Below are 17,161 nucleotides of genomic sequence, written 5' to 3' on the forward strand. Positions count from 1 at the left end.
CTCATGGAAATAGAAATAGACAAAAAACATGGTGAGATCTATGTATTGATCTTTCATAGATGCTAGAACTTGTTACAGTTGGAGATTCAATCATAAACATTAAACATCTAAGTGTCCACACATGTGTAAACATTCTGCAGGATTATTAAAAAGGAGACAACATTATTAGTGAATCCAGTGTTGTGACATGGTTAGAGGTGAGGAATTTATGAGTTAATGTGGATAAGGTATCTTAGTGCCGAGTATAATGAGGATAATTCCGGAGAGTGGTATAGGAGAATAATTCAGTGTGGGGGAGGGGCCAGAGTGCAGAGTGAGATATTAAAATAAACATTTAAATATTTTAATATTTATGTATTAACAAAAATAGAGAGGGGTAGAGGGAGTGAGTTATCCATAAAGTGAATTGTGCGTAATGTAGATCAAGAGAGACCGGTCACTGGTTAGCTTGACATCCTTTGTCAGTCCTTACAGTACCCGATCTTCCCGGACAGTCTCCCTTTTTTTACTTAATCTTTTACCTGTGTGTTTTAAAATTTCTTTATCTGGAAATTTTATGTATTTTATTTATACGTGCTATTAAACTGTTTGTTCAAATTTTATATTTTTGGCTTATAAATCTTAGATTTCAGTACACTCACACAACATTGGTCGCCGGTACCCTTATCCCCCCACTGTATATCTCTTTGGCAGCACTGTACTAGCGTTGCAATCTTAAGGGGTGGCAGACGCCTATAACAAGGATCGTTGTGTTTTTAGTATCTTTTAACTAATTTATATTCAAATTATTACTGAGGTCATACCCCACAAGTGGCGCCGTATCATCCTTTGCAATACAAATCAACCTATTGTAGTGCCTGCGGCTACTAGGGACTTGGAAGATTCCAAGTTACTGGACGTAGTCAGGGCCTTAAAAATTTATATCCCCTGGCTGAGGAGGACCTTGAGTTCTCTCATTCGGTGCTGCAGAGTCATCCGCACTCTCCCGCCCGTTTGGGAGCTTTGGTATAATCCCCATGGTCCTTACGGAGTTCCCAGCATCCACTAGGACGTCAGAGAAAATAAGATTTTACTCACCGGTAAATCTATTTCTCGTAGTCCGTAGTGGATGCTGGGCGCCCATCCCAAGTGCGGTTTGTCTGCAATACTTGTATATAGTTATTGCCTAACTAAGGGTTATTGTTGAGCCATCTGTTGAGAGGCTCAGTTATATTTCATACTGTTAACTGGGTATAGTATCACGAGTTATACGGTGTGATTGGTGTGGCTGGTATGAGTCTTACCCGGGATTCAAAATCCTTCCTTATTGTGTCAGCTCTTCCGGGCACAGTATCCTAACTGAGGTCTGGAGGAGGGTCATAGTGGGAGGAGCCAGTGCACACCAGATAGTACCTAATCTTTCTTTTAGAGTGCCCAGTCTCCTGCGGAGCCCGTCTATTCCCCATGGTCCTTACGGAGTGCCCAGCATCCACTACGGACTACGAGAAATAGATTTACCGGTGAGTAAAATCTTATTTTTTCTCATTAGGCATCCTAACAGTGGTTAACGCCATCTGAAGATGACAGTAACCAAAAAAATAAGAATTTACTTACCGATAATTCTATTTCTCATAGTCCGTAGTGGATGCTGGGAACTCCGTAAGGACCATGGGGAATAGCGGCTCCGCAGGAGACTGGGCACAAAAGTAAAAGCTTTAGGACTAGCTGGTGTGCACTGGCTCCTCCCCCTATGACCCTCCTCCAAGCCTCAGTTAGGATACTGTGCCCGGACGAGCGTACATAATAAGGAAGGATCTTGAATCCCGGGTAAGACTCATACCAGCCACACCAATCACACCGTACCACTTGTGATCTGAACCCAGTTAACAGTATGATAAACGTAGGAGCCTCTGAAAAGATGGCTCACAACAATAAACAACCCGATTTTTGTAACAATAACTATATACAAGTATTGCAGACAATCCGCACTTGGGATGGGCGCCCAGCATCCACTACGGACTATGAGAAATAGAATTATCGGTAAGTAAATTCTTATTTTCTCTGACGTCCTAGTGGATGCTGGGAACTCCGTAAGGACCATGGGGATTATACCAAAGCTCCCAAACGGACGGGAGAGTGCGGATGACTCTGCAGCACCGAATGAGAGAACTCCAGGTCCTCCTCAGCCAGGGTATCGAATTTGTAAAATTTAGCAAACGTGTTTGCCCCTGACCAAGTAGCTGCTCGGCAAAGTTGTAAAGCCGAGACCCCTCGGGCAGCCGCCCAAGATGAGCCCACCTTCCTTGTGGTATGGGCTTTTACAGATTTTGGCTGTGGCAGGCCTGCCACAGAATTGCAAGCTGAATCGTACTACAAATCCAACGAGCAATCGTCTGCTTAGAAGCAGGAGCACCCAGCTTGTTGGGTGCATACAGGATAAACAGCGAGTCAGATTTTCTGACTCCAGCCGTCCTGGAAACATATATTTTCAGGGCCCTGACTACGTCCAGCAACTTGGACTCCTCCAAGTCTCTAGTAGCCGCAGGCACCACAATAGGCTGGTTCATGTGAAACGCTGAAACCACCTTAGGGAGAAATTGAGGCGAGTCCTCAGTTCTGCCCTGTCTGAATGAAAAATTAGGTAAGGGCTTTTATATGATAAAGCCGCCAATTCTGAGACACGCCTGGCTGAAGCCAGGGCTAACAGCATGACCACTTTCCATGTGAGATATTTTAATTCCACAGTGGTGAGTGGTTCAAACCAATGTGACTTTAGGAGACTCAACACTACATTGAGATCCCAAGGTGCCACTGGAGGCACAAAAGGAGGCTGTATATGCAGTACCCCTTTGACAAACGTCTGAACTTCAGGCACTGAAGCCAGTTCTTTTTGGAAGAATATTGACAGGGCCGAAATTTGAACCTTAATGGACCCTAATTTTACGCCCATAGATAGTCCTGTTTGCAGGAAATGCAGGAAACGACCCAGTTGAAATTCCTCTGTAGGGGCCTTCTTGGCCTCACACCACGCAACATATTTTCGCCAAATGCGGTGATAATGTTTCGCGGTTACATCCTTCCTGGCCTTGATCAGGGTAGGGATGACTTCATCTGGAATGCCTTTTTCCTTCAGGATCCGGCGTTCAACCTCCATGCCGTCAAACGCAGCCGCGGTAAGTCTTGGAACAGACAAGGTCCCTGCTGGAGCAGGTCCTTTCTTAGAGGTAGAGGCCACGGGTCCTCCGTGAGCATCTCTTGAAGTTCCGGGTACCAAGTCCTCCTTGGCCAATCCGGAGCCACGAGTATAGTTCTTACTCCTCTCCTTCTTATGATTCTCAATACTTTGGGTATGAGAGGCAGAGGAGGGAACACATACACTGACTGGTACACCCACGGTGTTACCAGAGCGTCCACCGCTATCGCCTGAGGGTCCCTTGACCTGGCGCAATATCTGTCTAGTTTCTTGTTGAGACGAGACGCCATCATGTCCACCTTTAGTTTTTCCCAACGGTTTACAATCACGTGGAAGACTTCTGGGTGAAGTCCCCACTCCCCCGGGTGGAGGTCGTGTCTGCTGAGGAAGTCTGCTTCCCAGTTGTCCACTCCCGGAATGAACACCGCTGACAGTGCTGTCACATAATTTCTCTAACGTCCTAGTGGATGCTGGGAACTCCGTAAGGACCATGGGGAATAGCGGGCTCCGAAGGAGGCTGGGCACTCTAGAAAGATCTTAGACTACCTGGTGTGCACTGGCTCCTCCCACTATGACCCTCCTCCAAGCCTCAGTTAGATTTCGTGCCCGGCCGAGGTTGGATGCACACTAGGGGCTCTCCTGAGCTCTTAGAAAGTTATAGTCTTAGAATTTGTTATTTTCAGTGAGACCTGCTGGCAACAGGCTCACTGCAGCGAGGGACTAAGGGGAGAAGAAGCGAACTCGCCTGCTTGCAGCCGGATTGGGCTTCTTAGGCTACTGGACACCATTAGCTCCAGAGGGATCGACCGCAGGCCCAGCCTTGATGTTCGGTCCCGGAGCCGCGCCGCCGTCCCCCTTACAGAGCCAGAAGCAAGAAGATGGTCCGGAAAATCGGCGGCATGAAGACTCTGTCTTCACCAAGGTAGCGCACAGCACTGCAGCTGTGCGCCATTGCTCCTCTCACACACTTCACACTCCGGTCACTGAGAGTGCAGGGCGCTGGGGGGGGGCGCCCTGAGGCAGCAATAAAAACACCTTGGCTGGCTAAAATACCTCAATATATGGCCCCAGGGGCTATATATGAGGTAAATACCCCTGCCAGAATTCCATAAAAAACGGGAGAATAGGCCGCGAAAAAGGGGCGGAGCCTATCTCCTCAGCACACTGGCGCCATTTTTCCCTCACAGCTCGGCTGGAGGGAAGCTCCCTGGCTCTTCCCTGCAATTCTACAGTACAGTAAGAGGGAAAAGAGAGGGGGGGCATTAAAATTGGCACTGTATACAGTATATTATATAAAAGCTATTAGGGACATAACTCAGTTAGTCCCTGTATATATATAGCGCTCTGGTGTGTGCTGGCATACTCTTACTCTGTCCCCCCAAAGGGCTTTTGTGGGTCCTGTCCTCGTTTAGAGCATTCCCTGTGTGTCTGCGGTGTGTCGGTACGGCTGTGTCGACATGTTGAATGAGGAGGCTTATATGGTGACAGAACAGAGGCCGATATATGTGATGTCGCAACCTGTGGGGCCGACACCAGAGTGGATGGATAGGTGAAAGGTATTAACCGACAGTGTCAACTCCTTACATAAAAGGGTGGATGACGTAACAGCTGTGGGACAGCCGGCTTCGCAGCCCGCGCCTGCCCAGGCGTCTCAAAGGCCATCAGGGGCTCAAAAACGCCCGCTCTCTCAGATGGCAGACACAGATGTCGACACGGAGTCTGACTCCAGTGTCGACAAGGTGGAGACATATACACAATCCACTAGGAACATCCGTGACGTGATCCCGGCAATAAAAAATGTGTTATACATTTCTGACTTTAACCCAAGCACCTCTAAAAATGGGTTTTAGGTTTGGGGAGAAAAAACAGGCAGTGTTTTGTTCCCCCATCAGATGAATAAATGAAGTGTGTGAAAGCGTGGGTTCCCCCGTTAAGAAACTGGTAATTTATAAAAAGTTACTGATGGCGTACCCTTTCCCGCCAGGTGGATAAGTTACGCTGGGAGATATCCCCTAGGGTGGATAAGGCGCTCACACGTTTGTCAAAAAAGGTGGCACTGCCGTCTTAGGATACGGCCACTTTAATAGGTACCTGTTGATAAAAAACAGGAGGCTATCCTGAAGTCTGTATTTACACACTCAGGTACTAGACTGAGACCTGCAGATAGTGCTGCTGCAGCGTGGTCGGTGACCCTGTCAAACAGGGATACTAGTTGGAAAACATAAAAACATATTAAAGACGTCGTCTTATATATGGGGGATGCACAGAGGGATATTTTGCCGGCTGGCATCCAAAATAAATGTAATGTCCATTCTGTCAGGAGGGTATTAGAGACCTGTCACTGGACAGGTGATGCTGACTTAAAAAGCGCATAGAGAGCCTTATAAGGGTGAGGAATTATTTGGGGATGGTCTCTGGGACCTCGTATCCACAGCAACTGCTGGGAAGAAATAATTTTACCTCAGGTTTCCTCACAGACAAAGGTACAGTCCTTTCGGCTTCAGAAAAGCAAGCGGGTCAAATGGCGCTTCCTTTCTGTACAGAGACAAGGGTAGAGGGAAAAAAGCTGCACCAGTCAGCCTGTTCCCAGAATCAAGATTCTTCCCCCGCCTCCTGTGAGGCCACACCATGACGCGGGTGCTCCACAGGTGTAGCCAGGTACGGTGGGGGGCCGTCTCAAAAATTTCAGCAATTAGTGGGCTCGCTCACAGGTGGATCCCTGTTTCTTTCAAGTAGTATTTCAGGGGTACAAGCTGGAATTCGAGATGTCTCCCCCCAGCCGTTTCCTAAAATATGCCTTGCTGACAACTCCCTCAGGCAGGGAGGCTGTGCTAGAGGCAATTAATAAGCGGTATTCCCAGCAGGTAATACTCAAGGTGCCCCTACTTCAACAAGGACGGGGTTACTATTCCACACGGGTTGGGGTACCGAAACCGCATGGTTCGGTGTGACCCATTTTATATTTAAAATCCTTGAACACAAAAATTCAAGTTCAAGATGGAATCGCTCAGGGCGGTTATTCCAAGCCTGGACGAGGGGGATTACATGGTATCCTGGGACATCAAGGATGCTTACCTGCATGTCCCCATTTACCATCCTCGCCAGGAGTACCTCAGATTTGTGGTACAGGATTACCATTACCAAGTCCAGACACTGCCGTTTGGACTGTACATGGCACCGAGGGTGTTTTATCAAGGTAATGGCCGAAATGTTGATACTCCTTCAAAAAAAGGGAGTTGTAATTATCCCGTACTTGGACAATCTCGTTATAAGGGCGAGGTCCAAGGAGCAGTTGGTAGTCGGGGTAGCACTATTTTGGAAAGTGCTACAACAGCATGGTTGGATTCTAAACAGTCCAAAGTCACAGCTGGTTCCTATGACACGTCTACTGTTCCTGGGGATGGTTCTGGACATAAACCAGAAATAGTGTTTCTCCCGGAGGAGAAAGCCAAGGAGTTGTCATCTCTAGTCAGAGACCTCCTGAAGCCAAAATAGGTAGCGGTGCATCATTGCACGCGAGTCCTGGGAAAAATGGTAGCTTCCTACGAAGCAGTCCCATTAGGCAGGTTCCATACAAGAACTTTTCAGAGGGACCTGTTGGACAAGTGGTCCGGATCGCATCTTCCGATGCATAGGCTGATAACCCTGTCTCCAAGGACCAGGGTATCTCTACTGTGGTGGCTGCAGAGTGCCCATCTTCAAGAGGGCCGCAGGTTCGGCATACAGGACTAGGTCCTAGTGACCATGGATTCCAGCCTTTGAGGCTGGGAGGCAGTCACACAGGGAAGAAATTTCCAGGGACTTTGGTCAAGTCAGGTTATTTCCCTACACATAAATATTCTGGACCTGAGGGCCATTTACAATGCCCTGAGGCCGGCAAGGCCTCTGCTTCAAAACCAGCCGGTACTGATCCAATCAGACAACATCACGGCAGTCGCCCATGTAAACCAACAGGGCGGCACAAGAAGCAGGATGGCGATGGCAGAAGCCACAAGGATTCTCCGATAGGCGGAAAATCATGTGTTAGCACTGTCAGCAGTGTTCATTCCCGGAGTGGACAACTGGGAAGCAGATCTTCTCAACAGACACGACCTCCACCCGGGAGAATGGGGACTTCCTCCAGAAGTCTTCCAATAGGATTGTACACCATTGGGAAAGGCCACAGGTGGACATGATGGCGTCCCGCCTCAACAAAAAGCTATAAAAGATATTGCACCGGGTCAAGGGACCCTCAGGCGATAGCTATGGACGCTCTGGTAACACCGTGGGTGTACCAGTCGGTTTATGTGTTCTCCCCTCTGCCTCTCATACCAAAGGTACTGAGAATAATAAGAAGGCGAGGAGTAAGAACGATACTCGTGGATGGCCAAGAAGAGCTTGGTACCCAGAACTTCAAGAATTTATATCAGAGGACCCATGGCCTCTGCCACTCAGACAGGACCTGCGGCAGCAGGGGCCCTGTCTGTTCCAAGACTTACCGCGGCTGCGTTTGTCGGCATGGCGGTTGAACGCCGGATCCTGAAGGAAAAGGGCATTCCGGAGGAAGTCATTCCTACGCTTACTAAAGCCAGGAAAGAGGTTACAGCAACTCATTATCACCGCATATGGCGACAATATGTTGCATGGTGTGAGGCCGAAAGGGCCCCAACAGAGGAATTTCGACTAGGTCGATTTCTGCATTTCCTGCAAGCAGGAGTGACTATGGGCCTTAAATTGGGTTCCATTAAGGTACAGATCTCGGCTCTGTCGATTTTCTTTCAAAAAGAACTAGCTTCAGTACCTGAAGTTCAGACATTTATAAAAGGAGTGCTGCAGAGTCAGCCCCCGTTTGTGCCTCCTGTGGCACCTTGGGATCTCAACGTGGTGTTGAGTTTCTTAAAATCACATTGGTTTGAACCACTAAAAACCGTGGATCTGAAATATCTCACGTGGAAGGTGGTTATGTTATTGGCCTTGGCTTCTGCCAGGCGAGTATCAAAGTTGGCGGCTTTGTCTTGTAAAAGCCCTTATTTGATTTTCCATATGGATAGGGCAGAATTGAGGACTCGTCCCCAGTTTCTCCCAAAGGTGGTGTCAGCGTTTCACCTGAACCAGCCTATTGTGGTGCCTAGGCTACTAGGGACTTGGAGGACTCCAAGTTGCTAGACGTTGTCAGGGCACTGAAAATATATGTTTCCAGAACGGCTAGAGTCAGAAAATCTGACTCGCTGTTTATCCTATATGCACCTAACAAGCTGGGTGCTCCTGCTTCTAAGCAGACTATTGCTCGTTGGATTTGTAGTACAATTCAGCTTGCACATACTGTGGCAGGCCTGCCACAGCCAAAATCTGTCAATGCCCATTCCACAAGGAAGGTGGGCTCATCTTGGGCGGCTGCCCGAGAGGTCTCGGCTTTACAATTTTGCCGAGCAGCTACTTGGTCAGGGGCAAACACGTTTGCAAAAATTCTACAAATTTGATACCCTGGCTGAGGAGGACCTGGAGTTCTCTCATTCAGTGCTGCAGAGTCATCCGCACTCTCCCGCCCGTTTGGGAGCTTTGGTATAATCCCCATGGTCCTTACGGAGTTCCCAGCATCCACTAGGACGTTAGAGAAAATAAGAATTTACTCACCGGTAATTCTATTTCTCGTAGTCCGTAGTGGATGCTGGGCGCCCATCCCAAGTGCGGTTTATCTGCAATACTTGTACATAGTTATGGTTAACTAAATCGGGTTATTGTTGAGCCATCTGTTGAGAGGCTCTATTGTTTCATACTGTTAACTGTGTTTCATATCACGAGTTGTACGGTGTGATTGGTGTGGCTGGTATGAGTCTTACCCGGGATTCAAAATCCTTCCTTATTGTGTACGCTCGTCCGGGCACAGTACCTAACTGAGGCTTGGAGGAGGGTCATAGTGGGAGGAGCCAGTGCACACCAGGTAGTCTAAGATCTTTCTAGAGTGCCCAGCCTCCTTCGGAGCCCGCTATTCCCCATGGTCCTTACGGAGTTCCCAGCATCCACTACGGACTACGAGAAATAGAATTACCGGTGAGTAAATTCTTATTTTTCCGCCCAGCGAAGAATTCTTGCAGCTTCTGCCATTGCCCTCCTGCTTCTTGTGCCGCCCTGTCTGTTTACGTGGGCGACTGCCGTGATGTTGTCCGATTGGATCAATACCGACTGACCCTGAAGCAGAGGCCTTGCTTGACTTAGGGCATTGTAAATTGCCCTTAGTTCCAGGATATTTATGTAAAAAGACGTTTCCATGCTTGACCACAAGCCCTGGAAATTTCTTCCCTGTGTGACTGCTCCCCAGCCTCTCAGGCTGGCATCCGTGGTCACCAGAATCCAGTCCTGAATGCAGAATCTGCGGCCCTCTAGAAGATGAGCACTCTGCAACCACCACAGGAGAGACACCCTTGTCCTTGGAGATAGGGTTATCCGCTGATGCATCTGAAGATGCGATCCGGACCATTTGTCCAGCAGATCCCACTGAAAAGTTCTTGCATGGAATCTTCCGAATGGAATCGCTTCGTAAGAAGCCACCATCTTTCCCAGGACCCTTGTGCATTGATGCACTGACACTTGTCCTGGTTTCAGGAGGTTCCTGACTAGCTCGGATAACTCCCTGGCCTTCTCCTCCGGGAGAAACACCTTTTTCTGGACTGTGTCCAGAATCATCCCTAGGAACAGTAGACGTGTTGTTGGAATCAGCTGCGATTTTGGAATATTTAGAATCCACCCGTGCTGACGTAGCACTACCTGAGATAGTGCTACTCCGACCTCTAACTGTTCCCTGGACCTTGCCCTTATCAGGAGATCGTCCAAGTAAGGGATAATTAAGACGCCTTTTCTTCGAAGAAGAATCATCATTTCGGCCATTACCTTGGTAAAGACCCGTGGTGCCGTGGACAATCCAAACGGCAGCGTCTGAAACTGATAATGACAGTTTTGTACCACAAACCTGAGGTACCCTTGGTGAGAAGGGTAGATTGGGACATGGAGATAAGCATCTTTGATGTCCAGAGACACCATATAGTCCCCTTCTTCCAGGTTCGCTATCACTGCTCTGAGTGACTCCATCTTGAATTTGAACCTTTTTATGTAAGTGTTCAATGATTTCAAATTTAAAATCGGTCTCACCGAGCCGTCCGGCTTCGGTACCACAAACAGCGTGGAGTAATACCCCTTTCCCTGTTGTAGGAGGGGTACCTTGATTATCACCTGCTGGGAATACAGCTTGTGAATAGCTTCCAATACTGCCTCCCTGTTGGAGGGAGACGTTGGTAGAGCAGACTTCAGGAACCGGCGAGGGGGAGACGTCTCGAATTCCAATTTGTACCCCTGTGATACTACCTGCAGGATCCAGGGGTCCACTTGCGCGTTGAAATTTTTGAGACGGGCCCCCACCGTGCCTGAGTCCGCTTGTAAAGCCCCAGCGTCATGCTGAGGACTTGGCAGAAGCGGGGTAGGGCTTCTGATCCTGGGAAGAGGCTGCCTGCTGCAGTCTTTTTCCCCTTCCTCTGCCCCGGGGCAGAAATGAGTGGCCTTTTGCCCGCTTGCCCTTATGGGGACGAAAGGACTGAGTTTGAAAAGACGGTGTCTTTTTCTGCTGAGAGGTGACCTGGGGTAAAAAGGTGGATTTCCCAGCCGTCGCCGTGGCCACCAGGTCCGATAGACCGACCCCAAATAACTCCTCCCCTTTATACGGCAAAACTTCCATATGCCGTTTGGAATCCGCATCACCTGACCACTGTCGTGTCCATAAACTTCTTCTGGCAGAAATGGACAGCGCGCTTACTCTTGATGCCAGGGTGCAAATATCCCTCTGTGCATCCCGCATATATAGTAATGCATCCTTTAAATGCTCTATAGTCAATAATATACTGTCCCTATCCAGGGTATCAATATTTTCAGTCAGGGAATCCGACCAAGCCACTCCAGCGCTGCACATCCAGGCTGAGGCGATTGCTGGTCGTAGTATAACACCAGTATGTGTGTATATACCCTTTAGGATATTATTTTCCAGCTTTCTATCAGCTGGTTCCTTGAGGGCGGCCGTATCAGGAGACGGCAACGCCACTTGTTTTGATAAGCGTGTGAGCGCCTTATCTACCCTAGGGTGTGTTTCCCAACGCGCCCTAACCTCTGGCGGGAAAGGGTATAATGCCAATAATTTATTAGAAATCAGCAGTTTTTTATCGGGGGAAACCCACGCTTTGTCACACACCTCATTTAATTCATCTGATTCAGGAAAAACTATGGGTAGTTTTTTCACACCCCACATAATACCCCTCTTTGTGGTACTTGTAGTATCAGAAATGTTCAAAGCCTCCTTCATTGCCGTGATCATGTAACGTGTGGCCCTACTGGACATTACGTTTGTCGACCATCTGAGGTAACGGGCGCTTTAGAGCCCCTGACGGTGTTTGAGACGCCTGGACAGGCACTAACTGATTTGCCGGCTGTCTCATGTTGTCAACAGTTTTTTGCAAAGTGCTGACACTGTCACGTAATTCCTTCCATACGACCATCCAGTCAGGTGTCGACTCCCTAGGGGGTGACATCACTATTACAGGCAATTGCTCCGCCTCCACATCATTTTCCTCCTCATACATGTCGACACAATCGTACCGACACACAGCACACACACAGGGAATGCTCCGATAGAGGACAGGACCCCACGAGCCCTTTGGGGAGACAGAGGGAGAGTTTGCCAGCACACACCAGAGCGCTATATATATACAGGGATAACCTTATATAAGTGTTTCTCCCTTCTATAGCTGCTGTATTTGTATTATCTGCCAATTAGTGCCCCCCCTCTCTTGTTTTACCCTGATTCTGTAGCAGGACTGCAGGGGAGAGTCAGGGAGCCGTCCTTCCAGCGGAGCTGTGAGGGAAAATGGCGCTTGTGTGCTGAGGAGATAGGCTCCGCCCCCTTTTCGGCGGCCTTTTCTCCCGCTTTTTTTTTTTTAGGAAAACTGGCAGGGGTTAAATGCATCCATATAGCCCAGGAGCTATATGTGATGCATTTCTTTAGCCATATAAGGTTTAAAACGTGTTTTATTGCGTCTCAGGGCGCTCCCCCCAGCGCCCTGCACCCTCAGTGACCGGAGTGTGAAGTGTGCTGAGAGCAATGGCGCACAGCTGCAGTGCTGTGCGCTACCTTATTGAAGACAGGAACGTCTTCTGCCGCCGATTTTTCCGGACCTCTTCGCTCTTCTGGCTCTGTAAGGGGCCGGCGGCGCGGCTCCGGGACCCATCCAAGCTGAGCCTGTGATCGTCCCTCTGGAGCTAATGTCCAGTAGCCAAGGAGCCCAATCCACTCTGCACTCAGGTGAGTTCGCTTCTTCTCCCCTTAGTCCCACGATGCAGTGAGCCTGTTGCCAGCAGGTCTCACTGAAAATAAAAAAACCTATTTAAACTTTTACTCTAAGCAGCTCAGGAGAGCTACCTAGCATGCACCCTTCTCGGCCGGGCACAAAAATTTAACTGAGGCTTGGAGGAGGGTCATAGGGGGAGGAGCCAGTGCACACCAGCTAGTCATAAAGCTTTTACTTTTGTGCCCAGTCTCCTGCGGAGCCGCTATTCCCCATGGTCCTTACGGAGTTCCCAGCATCCACTAGGACGTCAGAGAAAGTTAAATTTATGAGTGTTTAAAATTTTTTTAAAAAAAATCAGTTATGTGGCCAGGCAATTCCTTAGGTGAGCAATTCCCTATCAGATCCGTTCTCTCAACATGTGACCTTGCTCAGCAGCCTAGTTGTGTTCACTGGCTGCTGCTGTTGTTGGAGGTAAGGGTGAATCAGTTGAGCGAGTTGCGTCCTAGCAGTGGTGTTTATATTAGAAGCATCCGCCGCCTGCAGTCTGCTGCGCATGCGCATAATGCCGGGGCGTGGCTTCGTTTTCCAGTCACTCAAGCCCGTTGCCCTGGGGACATGTGACGTCATCGCAACAGACCAATAACGCTACAGAGCTTTCTTGTTACGTACTAAATTTGAAAAGTGAGTCTAGTGCGGGGAGGAGAAAACGGCTACACAGCGGCTGAAGGGAGAGAGCCCGGCACAGAAGCCACGGACGGATTGGAGCGACCGGCGCCATGAGGAGAAGGTGAGGCGTAATGGCAGCAGTAGCATGGCTGCCCTGCTGTAACCCGTTATTCGCTGGGGTGACCGGCAGCTGTCGGGCATGCGGGAGCGGTTATTAGCAAGTGACACTTATCATAGGGATCTGTGTACTAAGCCCATACTTGCCTACCTGACCCTCTCCATGGGGGAGAAAATGCTCTGTTCCTGGACTTTCCTGGTAATGTATGATTGCCATCACCTGTGGTGATGGCAATCATAAGAAAGGTGTTTCACCACAGGTGATGGCACTCATACATTACCAGGAAAGTCCAGGAACAGAGCATTTTCTCCCTCATGGAGAGGGTCAGGTAAGCCTTGTAGAGAGAAGTGGACAGAGATAAAGTACCAGCCAATCAGCTTCTGTCATTTTTCAAACAGTCTGTGACATGGCAGTTGAGAGCTGATTGGCTGGTACTTTAGCTCTCTCTAAAGCTGGGTACACACTGGCAGATATGTCTGCAGTTCAATCGATCTGCAGATATATCTGCAGATGGTGGTTGTTCATACACACAGAAAGATGCACCAATATATCTTAAAGATATATCTGCTGTTCAATCTATCTTCAGCTATATATGCAGATGGGGATTGTTCATACACACTGAAAGATGCACTAATATATCTGCAGATATATTGGTCATCTGCTGTGTTGCACAGCAGATGCAATATATCTGTGAAAGACGTCTTTTACAGATATATTGCTTGTACACACCTGCAGATCAGCAAAAGATATATTGGACAACCAACTGATTGGCCAATTTATCTGCCAGTGTGTACCCAGCATAAGGCTTAGGAAATATCTCCCATAGTCTGTGTGACGTGCTATGTGGGGTGGCCAGTGGCTAGGCTCCTGACAGGGGATCCAGGATTCTGGCAGCCACAGCCCTAGATAGATAGATATGTCATACGTCTGTGCATGGAATGTAATGACTATGTATTGAAAACACACGCTGCACAATAGATTGGTCGCTGCTCTGTTAATGCTGTGGAACTACAAGTCTCGGCATGGCCTGCCAGTCTCAGTTGCTGCAGGCTTTCTATCCCACAACACCAGCATGCATGGAGCTGGCAGCCGCACCCCCAATACCCTGCACTGAGTTTCTGTCAGGCATAAAGAAGTGATTGTTTCTATGCAAGGTGCAGAAAGCTGCGAGGCCAGGTCTGACTATTCTGTGCAAATGAGGCAGTCCCAGGTACCTGTGTGTCAGGCTGTACCACTTATATTTACCTCCCATATAGGCATTCTGCAGATTATGTACTGACTGAGTGATCTTCACACCTTTCCTTATGCCCCCTGTATGCATACTATTTGCATGTCACAATCCTATTTCATTAGTGGCATCTGTTTAAAATGTTATGTCAGGGACTTTATTCTGGTTATAAAACAAGTACAGGAAATCTGCTTGCTGGGTAACTATTAACAGCAATTCCATTCACAGTTATGTGGGGTTAAGGTAAATTGTTACTGTACATTGCGCTTTGTAGTGTTTAATGGCAAGTAGGTAATATTTTATTCTTAATCTTCCATTCTGAAGTGATATTATATTTGCTTTATGCTATCAGAAGTCATTGTCAAATTGGATCTCTGCTTGACAACAATTAAACTCAGTTTTGCATTAATAATGGTGGAGTCTGCCAAAAAAAAATTACTCTGAATATTTAAGGGTAATTTCCAATGTTTACTTGTACTGGATGAAGGGTAGACTATGAAAGTGAGCCCCTGTTTGATTTTTACTGTGCTCCTTATTTAATTTGGGTTACTTGTAAAATATCAGCTCTATATATACTGCATGTAGTTTCACCTGAAGAAATAAGCAGAGTATTACTGTTGTAGTCTAAGATGTATTCTTTAAGGCTGCGTACACACCTGGGTGACAAAACGCCTGACCTACCGTTGAGCCGGCAGAATGGCGGATTAGGTTAGCATACGCACTTACCAATTGTTTGCTTGATGTCGGCCCACCTGTCACAACTGGGAGGACATTTGAATTTGCCTGTCCAGCTGTGATCATAGACCCTACAGCCAGTGTATGGCCGATCAATGTTCGACACACTGCCAGACTTGTCTATTATATCTGTATTGGCCATGCTGCAGGGCCGACGCAATATGCCTGTAAATGTCGTTCACGGACATATCAAGAGTACAAGCTTATAAGCAATCCGGCACTTCCTTGGGCATTGCTTTTAGATCTGTAAATATAATGGGTTGGAGTTGATATGCTGGCAGACAGATTACCAACACGACTATTTCATCCCCTCCTTTTTCCCTGCAGTCTAAACCATTCCTCCCCTCCTGCAGCCTGAACCTAACCCACCTGTCCCGTGGTTTACCTCTCTGACGGGCCGGTATTGGGATCCTAGCGGCCGGGATTGTGACCCTAGTCGTGATGCTGGTGTCAGCTTTCTGAGCAGTGTCGGAATTCCGTCGTGTGTGTGTACTTCAATTGTCAGGATTCCGACTTCCGGGATCCTGAACGGATATCAGTATAACAATACAGTGATCTGGAACTGAACAAATGCCATGCACTCACAATGTCTAAAATGTATTGCAGGTACTTCTAATGTTGACCCCACTTATATGCAGAGTGCAAAGTAACCCACATACTCCTTAAGGGCTGTATTATGCCCTCACAAACTTCTTGGTCGATTCAATTCAGCAACAGATGAATAGCGCCGGGAATTAGCTCCCAACGCTATTCAATTCAGCTAAAGTTAAGTCGGCGAATGCCTGTTCTCGCCGACTTAACAGGTAGTTGTGTCGGGAGAACGGGCATTCTCTGACTTAACTACCCGCGGCGATACTGATTCCCGACAGAATCAGCCTCGTGGCAGCACTTTTGTCGGTTTTCTTCTCTCACCTCCCCGGGGGTGAGAGAAGAATTCCCTTCAATTGCGGGTAACTAGTTGCTGAATTGAATAGCATCAGGAGCTAATTCCCGGCGCTATTCATCTGTTGCCGAATTGAATCGACCCCCTTGATCTTCATCATCCAGGAGGGAATTCAGTTGTTTTCGGGCGCCCTGCGCCTGATGGAGCCATTAGCAATGTTTAGGCATGAATGTCGCAGATGCCTGTTATCTCTGCTCACTCCCTTCAGAGGTTACAAGCAGAAATGTGTGAAAAGTCTGGCTTTTTGCACATTTTCCTTGTTGTGCCCAATAGTTAAGGAGGGTTTACAGCTTTACATGGCTAATCCTGGTGTATTTGGGCACGACCAGTGCTAAAAGCAACTGGCACCCAGCGCTGGAACAAATATTTGACTAATGCCCCAGCTAAAGTGACAGGCATGCCAAAACAATGGAGTCGCCACCACTTTGGTCCATTTTTTTTTTTGGGTGAAATTTCTTGGCTTTAATAATGTCCGATTGTCTGTATTTAGGGCAGGGCCACACATTGCATAGTGATCAGTTGTTTTAGTATATGTATTGGCTGAGCAAAGGTGCTCACGTGACCAATATAATTTTATTGAGACTTCAAAGAATGATCAATCCTATTTTCCACCTATTAAATTATAAAACTTGCCCCGTGACACTTGTGTTGCTCCTACATTTGCATAATTTTTCTATTTCAGTGATCCACAATTTTCCAACTCGGTTACTGGGAAGCTTCCTGTATTATAAATTATATATGTAGTATTCTTCTATGTCAGAACTCCATGTGTGAAGGGGATGTATATGCTTAATTGCTGTGATGTGATATCATGCAGCCCATTAAGAACCTTGCAATCTGGTGGGCAGCTATGCAATAGGTAGCACCTATCCTTGTGTATCAATGTCTATTTCCCTATAGATTGTAAGCCTTCCTACCTCTATTACTGTTTTTATTTCCCAGTTTTGTTTTATCATTGTGTCCAGTTGTAAAGCACAACAGAATTTCTCTGACG

At 47.7% G+C, this 17,161-nt stretch overlaps 1 protein-coding gene across 6 annotated transcripts in view; it reads left to right on the top strand.

Annotated features, from left to right (window-relative positions):
* The window catches only part of PRC1 (protein regulator of cytokinesis 1), a 252,249-nt gene that overhangs the window by 61,612 nt on the left and 173,476 nt on the right, over window positions 1–17,161 (top strand). For 3 of the 6 annotated variants that reach the window (XM_063925851.1, XM_063925850.1, XM_063925848.1), the window contains exon 1: window positions 13,059–13,264. The exons of 1 other annotated variant lie outside the window; for it this stretch is intronic. In XM_063925851.1, coding sequence (XP_063781921.1) covers window positions 13,254–13,264 — 11 coding nt within the window. In that variant the 5' untranslated portion in view covers window positions 13,059–13,253. Of the gene's footprint in view, window positions 1–13,058; window positions 13,265–17,161 lie in introns of those variants that run through there. 2 more of the 6 variants (XM_063925846.1, XM_063925847.1) reach the window with 1 other exon arrangement.

This window comes from Pseudophryne corroboree, chromosome 6 (assembly GCF_028390025.1).
Source record: "Pseudophryne corroboree isolate aPseCor3 chromosome 6, aPseCor3.hap2, whole genome shotgun sequence".
Classification (NCBI taxonomy): Eukaryota; Metazoa; Chordata; class Amphibia; order Anura; family Myobatrachidae; genus Pseudophryne; species Pseudophryne corroboree.